Genomic DNA, 13,819 nt, shown 5'->3' on the forward strand with positions numbered 1-13,819 from the left:
TAACGTCTGTGAGCAGAAGAGCATGAACAATTACCTAAGAATCTGCATATGAGGCAGCGTCGTGTAATCAATGGTCGGTTATAGATATGGGTTATAAATATTAGTAAGTTTTAGGAAATAAGGGTTAGAACTTTTCTTCAGAAATATACTCAAGCACACTCACATCCCCAACGAATTTCTAAGTCTACATTCGAGTTCGATTTCTGTAGAATTCTTTCCATTGCTTTTAAATTTCTATTTACAATTTCTGTAAACTTTACATTTTTTTGTCAGATTTATCTTCAAAGCACCTTTTAATTTCACTGTCAAATTTACATTCAAAGTTTCCTTTATTTATTTGCACCGTTTACATTTCAGTCCCTTTAAGTTTCTATCAAAAGCCTTTTGATCAGATCGAAGGCATTTTAATCGCTTTCTTTATAATTCAGCATAAGTCATTTCGATTCCAGTTAATTTACTTTTCGAATCTTTTCTTTTACACTTCTTTTACCTTTCTGGCATTTTTCGGACTTATTACCTGTTTTAACACTCGTCTAATTCGAGAACCTTTGATGCACTTATAGAATTGGTACCTGCAAAAGAGGAGTATGTTTCGCTCTCAGATCATTAAAATCAAATCACCATCAATTTGTTAAAAATCGACAAAACAATAGAAATAAGTTTTTGTAAACAATTTTAGTTATTAATATATCAATGGTTTTTGTTACCATGTACCATATGCAAGTTCTTTTATTATGTTGATGTGATTATATATGGTTGCATATATTTGTTTTTATATGTAATAAATTGCTCTTGTAACTGTGTGAGGATTAATCATTTTTTTTTTCAATCCAAACATTGGCTCAGTACTAATTACCTGTGATAGTGATTGTTTTTAACAATAGAGGTATATATGGTGGTGACCGGATAGAATTTTCGAAAAGACAAATGGACCTCACAAAGATAAATTTTCAATTAGGTCCTTATATTTTTTTCTTTTTAATTGGTCCCTAAAAATATATAAGTAATGTCACAATTCACTAATATTTTTTTATGTTTAACGTTAATAACAGGGACTAAATTAAAAAAAATATAAAAAAATCCAATTAAAAAAATATAAAAATCTAATTAAAAATTTAATAAAATTATAGGAACATACAGAATAATTAACTCTTCTTTGAACCCTCCCTTCCATCTTCATTCACACTTTTTATTTCGATATTATATGGACTATATGCTATATTGAAACTAATAATTAATATAAAATATATATTAAAAATAAATTAAATAAAATATATATTTATATATAAATATATAATAATTAATTTTAATATATAAATAATATTTTTAATATTGTATACTAGCTAATACACTTCATGTTTTCGTCAATATCAACTTATAATTGATAATTACGCAAGAAATATTTTTCTAATAATAAATTAATATATAATATCCGCTCCATTTATATATATTTTTCAATAAAGTAACTATTTTTCATTTTGTTGAGTATAAGAACAAAATTAATAAGATAACTTAATGATCAAGAAAGTCAAAAATCTTTTAAGATTAATCTATTATCAATCTGATTTAGTACAAAATTCTAATTAAATTTTTGAGGTCATTTAGAGGGAGAGAGAGCATCTATCAAAGTGAGAGAAAAGAAAAAAAAAGAAATTTTTGTTTTTATGGAGAGTAGTAAATTTAAAATAATAGTTTCTCATTCATTTATTGTTGGATCGGTCTGAAATTTGAACTGCAATTTTATCTCATTTTATTTTTTATTTTAAACGGTAAAAATTTTGATTGGAGATCTGTAAAGAGAAAAATCTACTTCAGATAGCAGCTCTATTATTGGGTATTTTTCATCTTTTTGTTACTCATTTGTCATTTTTAAGGTTTAGTGTTTTGGTGTTTCGACTGATTGTATGCACAATTTGTACCTTATTTAAGATTTTCTTGTATGTACCTCATATTTAATTATAGTAGAGCCATTTTTCTGGTATTGATGATTTGTAATTTTTACCTTTCACATTAAAAGAGTTTTCTACATTAAAATATCAATGTATTTTGTTGTTGCTTTAATTGATATATTTATTTGCTTATAATTTTTGTCATATTATGTTATGAGTGCTTTTATATTATTCTTGTATTGAATATTTATGTTATTTTTATTACTGGACTCTTTCGGTAATAACTTCATTCCTTCTAATGACAAATAAATTAGACATGGTATATATACAATAATAAGTTAAGAACAACTGTTGTAGAACCAAAACTAAAATGTGATAACCACTACTTCTTTAGCTTCTTGGTGGTAAAATAACAATATATAATTGCCTTGATAATATGCTAATCATGGATGAGAAAGAAACAGAGATTGTGTCCAGCACAATAAAGTTAATCAATTTCTATTCGTTTCAAAGGGTTAAATTGAAGAGATGTCATCATATATACATGAAGGATAAAACAACAGGAAAAAAGGGGAAAAAAAAAGAATTAACTGAGAAAGAAAAAAGAGATCTAGAAGAGAGAGATCCAGCTAGCTAGGTACTTAGGTAGCTAGGGAAATAATAAGAGAGAGTTGGTTTTAGGGATGAAAAAGACACTGCAATCGTGCAAACTACATTATTTAACAACTTATAATGAATTTGTGCAGGGATGCAATCAAAACAACATTGTATATAGGAGTAGGACCGCTCATAATGCATAAAGGTGCCATGCAACTGTGTGTGGCCAAGCTTCAAAACTTGTAATTGTTATTCCAACTTTTTTAGGTGTTGAAAATGGAACCATACTTTGATTAATTCTCCCATCAGTAGTTGAATAATTTGTTAGACACCGAAAATTGAAGTGACTTAGGATTAATTAGGAGGAGGGTTAATTATATCTGTTCAGGCCATAAACTTTTTTTTCTCTCTTGGTATATATTCAGTCATCAAGGACAAATTCGTCATAAATATAAACTCTATTTAAGAATTTATCAATGACTAATAGATTATTGTACGTATAAAGTGAAACTCAAACCCCTAATACTTACTTAATCTGATGACTGAACTAATCACTCCACTAACCCAAAATAGTTCTCATAAACCATGTTTAAATTGCGGTTTTGGTATACTCATTGCAGTTCTAAATAATGCAATATAATTGATTGTACTTAAATTACATAAATTCAAGAGACTCAATAATTGTGGTCTAATTAATACGATTGCAACAATATAGCATTATAGCAACTGTAAAAATTGAAACCATGCATCCGACATAAATTAAACCACCTACCTAGCTAAGCTGATTGCTCTTGAAGTTTATCACTATGTATATTTAAATAAAAGCTACGAAATGCATGTATCATTCCCTAGCTCCTAGTTGTATACAAGCTAAGGTTCCCGAATAATCTATAGATGATTCACCCTGTGAGTAATCACTATTAATATTGTTGCCTATCAAATCCCATAATGTGTGAATTAAAATTTTGTACTCATTAGAGGATACATACAATTCCACAAAGCCAAAATCCCCGTCAATAATAGATGCATGCATGGCTGGCTACATAGTGCATTATATATACTTATAGGTGGCGTTTAGGCAAGGGAAAAAACCCTTTATTCTATGACTTGTATTATTCAATAGTGTGTGGTCAAATTATCTTGGCCATTCATATGCATATAGCTAGGTAGTACCATCTCTTTCAGCTTTTTACAATATGGTCACCCGTTTGTTCTGAATTGTGTTATTTATGCACTTGAAATTGAGATATTTATAAACATCAAAATTTAAATTAATAAAATTATCAGTATTTATATTATATACAAAATATGGTGTTCAATTTTTTTTATCTTTTTATGTTTGCTAGCTTAGGTGTGATGCCAACATGTTATCTCAAAATATTATTTATACATTAAAATTAATTATCAAAATTAGTTATAATATATTTATATAAAATTCGATAAAAAAAAAAGATTTTTTCTAATTTTACAGCACATTTATGGATATTAAAACTAAAGAGATTTGTTAATGTACATATAATATAGTTGATATATAAAATGTACTAGGAATAAATATTTAATTAAGAACCTTTCATTGATATAAAACGTCTTTAACTATTGAGTCAAAATCTTTCATTAAAAATTTTACAATTTTATTTATATAAAACTCAAATCTATTTAAAAATATATAAGTACCAACTTACAATAATATTTTAGCATAAAGGTTTATACACATAGGCACATGAGCGCACGCCTGCACAATAAATTGGTCAAGTAGTGATAAACAAATTCATTATTTTGCTCATTAAAATGTATAGATAACTAATTCTATGTGTAGCCAATTTAAATAATTTTTCCAAAATTTTTAAAATTCTAATTTTAAAATTTAAAAAAATTAGAATTAGGTTCATAAACACAAGTCATACCACAAACCTCAATACTTAGGCTGAGTTTGGTAAAGCTTTTTGAAGAGGTGCTTGTGCTTTTTAAAAGCACAAGCACGTCATTTTGCGTTTGGTAAATTAAAAAGCCCAAGTGTTTGTGCTTACGACTTTTAAAAGTTAGGGGTGCTTTTGAAAGCACCTAGGAGGGAGCTTTTCAAAGCTGGCTTATGCTTATCAAATTTTTTTCATTTTCCCGCACATATTTCTCGCTATTATATTGCCATTGAAATCCTCATATATTTCTAACTTCTCATCCTAACCTTCACAAATTCTAACACAATCTTCATATATTTTTTATTTTTCAACCTAATCTTCATATATTTTTTTATTTTTTATTTTTAGTGATGATATTTAGGATAAAATAAATTTTTATGATACTTATATAAAATTTTAAAGTTAAAAAATAAAAGAATTTATTTATTATATTTATGTTTATTATGAATTTTTTATTTTAACATTATTTTATTTTAAAATATTATATAAATTTTTAAAAAATTTGAAAAAAAAAATTATTTTTTGTTATAAACATGTTTATTATGATTTTTTCAACTTTTAAAAGCTATTTTACTAAACATAATTGTGGTGCTTGTACTTATTAAAAGTCATTTTTAATTTGATTTTACCAAACGCAAGTGCTGCAGCTTTTAAAAGACAGCTTTCATAAAGCTACTTTTAAAAAACAAAAACTTTACCAAACCAAGCCTTAGCGCGACCTCCCACTCCAATTCCTCTCCCCCATGACATTGCGATCTCCCTCCCCCTCCAACCGTGATTATTCCTGCGCCTCTCTATGCAACACCTCATTCTGCGATGGTACTCCGAACTCTCTCGCCGCGATGCGCCTGCTTTCCCCTACAATCTCTGGTACCGGAATGCCTCCCCCTGCAATTTGTCACCCTAGACAAGACGCCGTGCCTTCTCCCTCTGAACCCTCTTCTCCTTCTCTTTTTCTTAAATTTTGGATGATTTTTTTATTAGTTGTGGAATTTTTTTCTTAAGTTTTAAATATTTTTTTATTATATGTTTTGGATGTTTTTTTATTTTAGGTTTTTGATATTTTTTTTAATAGTTTTCGAATGTTTTTTTTCTAATAATTTTGGATGTCTCCTTTTATTAGGTTTTGAATTTTTTTTAAATTATTTTATATATTTCTCTTTTGTTAAGTTTTAGATATTTCTATATCAAAAAGTAATGTATTTTTTTTTATCATATAATTGAAAAGATTTTGATAATATTTTACAACAATTTTAAATGTTTATTTTTGTTACAGATTTTTTTTTGTGATTTTTTATTTTGAATGAAAATAAAAGTAAAATTACAGTGACTCTTGAGTTGGATTTTTTTTTTTTCATTTACTGGTTGCACCGCCCCTGATTAGTTTCCTAACAATTATTTTCTTACATAGTTGTTTCAGGATTGAACATAAAAATAATTAAAAAAATACTCATTCTTACAAAATTAGCCACAATTTCTAAAGTTAATTAATGGATTAATAGACAAGTCACAAAAGACAAGGATATATTTATGACCTTGGAGCTAGCTAATGGCCAAGCTAGAGCATACTCCTTGAGTTTGTTCTTCTTTCTCATTCATTCTTTTAATTTATTTTCGCCGCTTCACTTTGAGCTTTTGAGCAAGTTGTCTTATCCCAATAGCATCTTTAACTGAGTGGCGGAAACTCAACAACGAGTAGTAATTAGATTAGATCATAAGTGATAGCCGTTGGACCACAATATGATGTTCTTTGTTCGTGCAAACTGAGAATCTCTAAAATAATTGCCAGACATGTATAATGCAACTACTAACTTCCAAGCAACCACTGCTTTGACATTTTCTCATCCTTCATCCTCTGGGGGGTCAACTTGAACTGATATAATTGGAAAGAAGAATAATTGGGAAGCATAACTTTTATCATTTGGGCTCACGTGTGGACAAAAAGACAATAGGCTAAGAGAGACACTGGCCAATGGACCCAACCCAAAAGAAATTAGAATCTGATAGACAGTGTGGTTTTCACGTTCAGTGCCCACAAATGCAAACACACACCATCCCAGCATGTGAATATTGTCTATTTTAGCTTCATTTAATTTCCTAATCCTTCTTCGCATTCTTCAACGGAACCCATAAAAGAGATACCATGTCCATGTGAGACAGCAATGACAAAACATCCTACCTAAATCTTTATTGGCACACCTGAGGTTTTCCACACGCACATCAGTTTTTCACCTTTTTTTTTTTTTTTTTTTGCTGTTTCTCTTGATCTTCTTAGCTATATCTAAATCTTATCACCAAGAATCTGATCAATCTATTATGAGAAACTATAGTTTCATAAAATCTCTAAAAACTGTTAGCAAATAAACTTCATGAGAAAAAAAACTGTCGGATCCAGTGGGAGCTAGGTGGAGAAGGGATTGCTTGGATTTGGCAAACTCTCGTTGTTAGCAAACAAACTGTTAGCAAATTCCATAATGTTAGGGAGAATAAAAAAATAGTTAGAATTTGTCTTATTTAGCATTAATTAATTGTTGTGATAATTAATAAATACTAAATAAAATAAATTATGACTATTTTTGGTTTTTTTTTTTTTGTTATTAAACATTTTTGAAATTTAAATGAGAAATAGTAATTAGTTCCATTTGTCCATTTATTATTCTTACGATCAGTGCACGCATATGCTATTGCATTGCATGTGAAAAAGACACTACTTTTTGTTCAGTTCTTCACAGTACCTTCCCATTTTGCCACATGCAATCTTGCTCTCTCGGCCTGCAATTTTAATTTTAACAATAAATTACCTATTTTGCTATATATATGTGCAAAGAACCAAGAAAAAAAAAAATCGTTTACCTCTTTGTCCCAGTCACTCCGAATAGTAACTAAGGCCAGTACCAAAGTCTGGACTGCAGTTCCACCAAAAATTAACCCTGCCCATATTCCCTGATCATTCATTATTAATTCATATCAGCATTACTACCGCTTGAAGCAAATCAAATTATAACAATATGCTTAACTAATGAGAAAGATTATATATAATTTTGCTCTTGAAAATATAGTTATCGATTTAGCAATCAATTTTTTTTTTTTTGTTATGAAAAGCTTATTGGTCACAAATTTTTGAGTGGCCGTTAAAATAAGTCGTTATTCAGAAAAATTATCTTAGTGTTAATCTTCGTTCTGATTAATAATTTTGATGTATATAAAGGGCTGTACATAATTCTAGACTAATTTTTGTTTATGATTTGATTTCATCTGAAATTATAATAATGCTGTAGAAAAGAATAAGTTAAAATATATAGAACGTACCTCAACTCCAAGATCAAAGACGAAACCCAACAAAAACCCAAGCGGTATCCCAATTAGATAGTAGCAAATCAAGTTTATGTATGCCACATATTTTTGCCATCCTGATCCTATGGCAACCCCTGTTGAAGCATGCATATATATAGTTTAGGAAAATCTATTGTTATGTATATCAATTTTGATTATCAAGTTAGTCTATACACACTTGTAAGATCAACCAATTTTTGTATAAATTCTATATATGTTTTAGTTACAATATATAAGACAAAAAGGACATAAAAAAAATGTGTCTAGTTAATATATGTGATAAAATTTAAAGATGATACATTACCTGACAAAACAGGTTGGATACTGTTGAGCAGAATTGTGAAGGCTAAGAGGAGTGACAACTTATTAACCTCTTTAATCACAACTATACTCGAAGAAAATATATAGCCAAATTGAGTGCGAAAGATTATAATCAAGAGCAAGAAGAAAACGCCTATTGAAAATGATTCAGCCACCGAAACCAAGGTAGCTAACTTGGCTCCTTTTCCATTCCCAGCTCCAAGCTCATTTGCAACTCTTACTCTTCAACATCCATCATCATTATTATTCTACTAATGTTATTACAACCTTATAGAGCTTCTTAATAAAGAGGGAAGGTTAAGAAGTTAAGATACATTACCCTGTAGCAGCAAGGAATCCCATTGGAAACATCATCTGCCATACATTTATAGTCAAGCTGCCACAAAAGAAACCAAGTTAGAGAAAACAACAATCCACAAACATATTGACAAGAAGGAGCAGTTTCGAGTATTTTTAGAACGGTTTTGCCAACAAATGTCTTAGAAATGCTTGTTACGTAAATTATCTATATATGTTAGAAAATTTTAATAGTTTTTATAGATTTTCTATACAGTAAATATTTTGAAAATTTAACATTTTTAGTCTTCTAATATAAACTTTCTATATTTAATATATATCTTAAACCACCTGTTAACTAAACATTTTTGAAAGAATTTAAATTGAAATTACAATTATAATTTTGATGTGATCTAAATATTGCGAAATATATAATAAACTTAAAGACAAAAAGATAAATAGATTTTTGAGCTTTGATTTTTGGATATTTAAGTCCTTCAAAATTTGAAAAATATATTTAAGTTTCTAACATTTTCAAAACTTAGACGTATCAATCTCTCAGTTCACTTGAGTCAGTTAAACCTAATGAATAAATCAAATGTGATTCTCATTGTACTGATATAGTCGTTACGGATGTACATGTAGGAGAGTTTTTAAAATGCGATAAGTCACTCAGGGATCGATGTGTCCAGATTTTGAAGAGGTCAGGGACCTATGAAGTACAGACACTTCGTTGATTTGTCGTGTCTGCGTGTCAGACACATTTCGAATACGACACTCACCGACACTCATTCGACACGTCTAAACACACTTAAAAATACTATCACATGTCAGCGTGTCCAGTCTTATTTTTAACATATATTCTTAAAATAAAGTTAGATATAGTATATATTATTATTTATCAAAACAAAAAATATTTTAAATACTTGATATAATTAAAATAAGATATTAAAAATAATTAAAAAATCTAATTTATATTTTAATATCAATAAAATATCAAAATATTATTACGATTTATCTAAAAAATAATTTATATTTTATATGTATGCATGTTCCCGTGTCATGTAGGATTTTAAAATTCGTGTGTGACGTATCCCGTATTGTGTCGTGTCCTATATCCGTGCAACATAATCAGTAACTTAAATGTATTTTTAAATTTTCAAAAATTTAAATGTCCACAAACCAAAAAGTCAATAATCAATGTGTTCTTTTCTCTAACCTTAAATAAACATAAAAGAGGTAGATAATAAATAAGAGTGTATTTAGTTCGTATTTTTTTATTTTTAATATTTAGTAAAAACAAAATTTTATTATTTATTATTTTTTTTATAAAATTTTAAAAATAAAAAACAAAAATCAAACCCACTATAATATATATTGTGGTTGCAAGAATTATATGGTTGCGAAGTGCAATTTACAACCATAAGTTAATTAGTTAAAACGATATGATAAACACAATTTACCATATGGTTAATGCTTCCACAGAAACCGCAGCATTCGGTAGATTTCCGGACATCAATAATAGTGCTCTATCATACCAAATTTCCAAGCTGTAAATGGAAAAATTTAGATATCCCCGTGAATGCTTGCCTTAATTAATGTTTGGATTGATGGAGAATAATATAGGACGGAGACAGCAAGTAAAATAGGTTAGAATAAAATCAAGTTTCAGCTTGGTTAATATTCCTCTATTACTACTACTACTACTAATAATCCTACTCCAAAGTCCAAACCATTTTACTGCGTGAAAAGTCTTTGGCCTGTAATAAAATTCTGCCAATAAAAAATATACATCTAAAATTTAAAATTATACGTTCAATGTTTAAAAAAAATTTAAAGATTACACATCTAAAATATTCAAAACAACCCATTCAAAAAAGTAAAGATACAAATCCTATACATCCCAAAATCACTTAAGGAAGCGCTTTTTAGTTTTTAAAACTGATTTGTATCTATTAAAATAAAAAATTTTATATAACTTTATATATTAATTAATTTTAAATTTAATTATTATATTTATATCTATTATAATATTTTTAAATTTTAATAATAATTTTATTACATATAATTATTGTTACTTATATTTATTGAAAGTCATTTTATTTTGATTTACTAAACATAAATATTACAAATTTTAAAAAAATATCTTTTAAAAACTAACTTTCATAAATTATTATTAAAAAATAGAAATTTCAGCAGATCATAGACCAAATATACACCAACTGCAGGTATAAACAATACACTGTGTCAATGTAATTAATAGATTTTTATGTATGTGTCTGCCACTTGGATATCAATAATTTTTAATCTTATTTTGTTTAATTCCATTGAAATGACAAATATTCTTGATAAAAATGTTAAATGATGAAAAATAATTTTTGTAATTATTCTTTAATCTCTAAGTTTTTTTATACACATACAGATATTATTGTTGTGCTAAACATAATATGTTTTATAACCCATTTCTAAAGCTATTTGAATTCATTGAAGTAATAAAAGAGATGTGACTGTATACTAGTGAAATAGAGAATGGAATACATGTAAGTTTGATAATAATAAGGAACACACAAGATAGAGAAATAAAAAGAAGTACCATATCATAACTCCAGAGGCGGCAGAGAGTTGGGCGAATTCCGAAAGGCCTGAGAAAGCTTCAATGGAGAAACCTGTCCACGTGGCGGGACAATTCCCCAAAACGATATAGCCAAGAAACCCTAACGTCAAGATTATCCAAGAAACGTTGGCAGCAGCAGCAACAAAAAGCACTCCCATCTTAAACTTGTAAGCAGCCAACCAAGCAAGTAACAAGTGCACAAAGAATGCAAAGAGTGACACCCAAGCAATCACCTTGTTCTCCAGCTGGCTCTGAAGGAAGAAGTAGAGAGGGAAATAGAAGGCGTAGGCGAAGTGAATGGGTATGATACTGATGGAGATCGCCCCAGCTAGCTCCGCTATATCCGCCGGCTGTCCCAAGAGCTTCAAGATTGGTGTGGCGAAGAGGAAGATGGGTAAGAGTGCAATGGAGATTATGAACAGAACAACCCATGAACGCTGCATGTATACGCCCAGCATGTGGTACTTCTTTGCCCCGAAGGCTTGCCCACATAGTGTTTCTAAGGCACTTGACATGCCCATCTGATCCAAAAATATAATAAATTTATATGAGGAGTAAATGTGTGATTTCCAAAAAAATTTTTATTTTTGTATTTTTTTTTTAATATGAAAACCTATTTATAAAAATAGTGGAGGAGCATTTTGCAATTTTACAAAATTTGCAGGGAAGAATTAAAATTTTTTTTTGAAACAAATCAATAAATTATTTGGTTGGATTTTACTCCATCAAATCTTTTGGACTGCGTATGTTTTTGAGAACATAACAAGACACTGAGGATAGAATAGGACAAGACAGAGACACAAAATTTTGTATTTTTTGTATTCTGTTTGATAATAAAATAGAACAAATTATGAAAATCTAATTTATTCTCATTTTTTTTATTTAAAAAATTTGAGATGAAAAATATAATAATAAAAAAATAATTATAAAAAATTAACAAGAATAATAAAAAAATAAAAAATAAATTGTATTCCTTGTTAGTATCTTCGTGTCCTTCTTGTCAAGATGGACACAAAATACATTAATTCAGTATCAATGTACTGTATCTGTAAACAAACTCAGCCTTGATGTGCGCGATCGGTGTCACACTATTTTATCTCATCTAATTAATGGTTTTCACAATTTTTCCTATGAACAATTCTGCCGATCCTCTTGCATTGCCATCAGCCCCCCCTTTTTTTTTTCTGTTGCCATATTATTTGTAAGAGGTCATGGATCAGGCCTGATTGGATGAGATATACTCCGAAGAATCTTAATTTTTTTTTAGCCTCTACACTAATGTATGTAATTGGGAACTGTTTGTTTGTAAAATAATACAGAGATAACAAGATAATAATTACTAAAGGCAAAGAAAAATAAATCATGTCATTAAGACAGACATTGATAGATCAAGAATCTAATATAGTTTGAGAAAAGATTTATTGCTTTAGTTTGGATGATTATCTATTTTGTAAAAGAAAAAATGAAAAAAACTTCAGAAAACAATAAAATTGTGTTTTAAAATACAAATCAAATAAACTCAAAAAGTTATCAAGAACAAAAAAAATTGATAAATAAATAAATGATAAAAATATAATTAAGAATTACCATGATGCCCAAGTCGAGGCCAAGAATGACATTGATGGCAACAGAGGTAGAAGCCAATTCAAGGTCACCGATGTGGCCAACAAAGGCTTGGGTGATAACTAACATAGAATAGTTTGCAACACGGTTGAAGATTGCAGGTGCTGCTATGTGCCAAAGATTCTTCGACTCTGTCAAAACCCTTCTCACAAGAGTTCCTTCTTCTCCATCTATACTGTGTTCTCCCAACAATGGAACCTTTACTTCTTCCCCCAATGCTGATGCTGAAGAAGAAGAATCATTGTTGCTGGCCATTTTCACGAGGATGCACACTTTTGCTGCTGTTTTCTTCCAACAATGGGGCCCTCTTTTATATTAAATCACTCTGAAATCTAAATGTAGTAGTAATAAATGTCATAATATTCCGCAAGAATGTATTTTCTTGCTATAATTAATGTGAAATTAATTTTCAGTAAAAGGATCCTGTATGTTATATTGTTATATAGAATTATTCCATAAATGATATTATTAACTTGTAATAAATCAATTCAAACCAAAAGAAATTAATTTTAAACATGGAACATAATTGGATAGTTATGATGAAATACTATTGGTACGGTATAATCTTCTTAATATTTTAGAAGTGAGTTTATTTTGTCCCAATTTAATTCGGGTGAGATAATACATTCTCATCCAATTTTACAATTTTATTTTATTGGTTCAAATTTTTATCCTAAACGTGCAACAATTTACAAAATATTTTTTTTCATAAATTAGATTTTGCTACAATTATTATATTAATTTCATAGTTAAATAAAATTTTGATAGCATTGAAATTAATTCAAATAGTTACAAACAAAATTAAGAAAAAACTCAATCAATTAGTAAAGCAAACTAATTAAATTGAAGAACTAAACCAAAAATATAATGATGGTCTTGGACTGAGAAAAAGAAAACATCATTTTACCAACGCCATCATTTTTTATTGACGACTTGGTCGTGAAAAGTTTTTCTATCTCGACCATACATCTATAGTGTTAGAAATATAATCATTAATAATGTTGTTTTTTCTTATCAATTTAAATTTTTAAAATGAATGATTTTATGACATAATATTAAAGTTTTATAATTTATATCTAAAAAATCTAAAATTTAATATTTAATAGACTCCAAAAATAAAAAAATAATATAAAATAAATAAAAAGATAAAAGATCAGAAATCTATTCAAATGTTACCAGGACTCCTGCATTTTTTGGTCTTTTTTCATTTGTAATGCATCAAACATCAAATCAAATAATCTTCAGGAAGC

At 28.4% G+C, this 13,819-nt stretch overlaps 1 protein-coding gene across 1 annotated transcript; it reads right to left on the reverse strand.

Annotated features, from left to right (window-relative positions):
* Window positions 1-6,887: 6,887 nt before the first annotated feature.
* On the reverse strand, window positions 6,888-12,824 carry LOC107641597 (protein DETOXIFICATION 27-like). The gene is made up of 8 exons (XM_016345080.3): window positions 12,534-12,824; window positions 10,926-11,467; window positions 9,796-9,882; window positions 8,376-8,432; window positions 8,040-8,278; window positions 7,712-7,830; window positions 7,256-7,345; window positions 6,888-7,174 (listed from the first exon to the last, which is right to left on the reverse strand). Exons 1-8 carry the CDS (start codon window positions 12,822-12,824, stop codon window positions 7,121-7,123), a joined length of 1,479 nt encoding a protein of 492 aa, XP_016200566.1. The 3' UTR covers window positions 6,888-7,120.
* Window positions 12,825-13,819: the final 995 nt, after the last annotated feature.

Source organism: Arachis ipaensis, chromosome B5 (assembly GCF_059453495.1).
Source record: "Arachis ipaensis isolate K30076 ecotype BB chromosome B5, ASM5945349v1, whole genome shotgun sequence".
In the NCBI taxonomy this organism is placed as follows: Eukaryota; Viridiplantae; Streptophyta; class Magnoliopsida; order Fabales; family Fabaceae; genus Arachis; species Arachis ipaensis.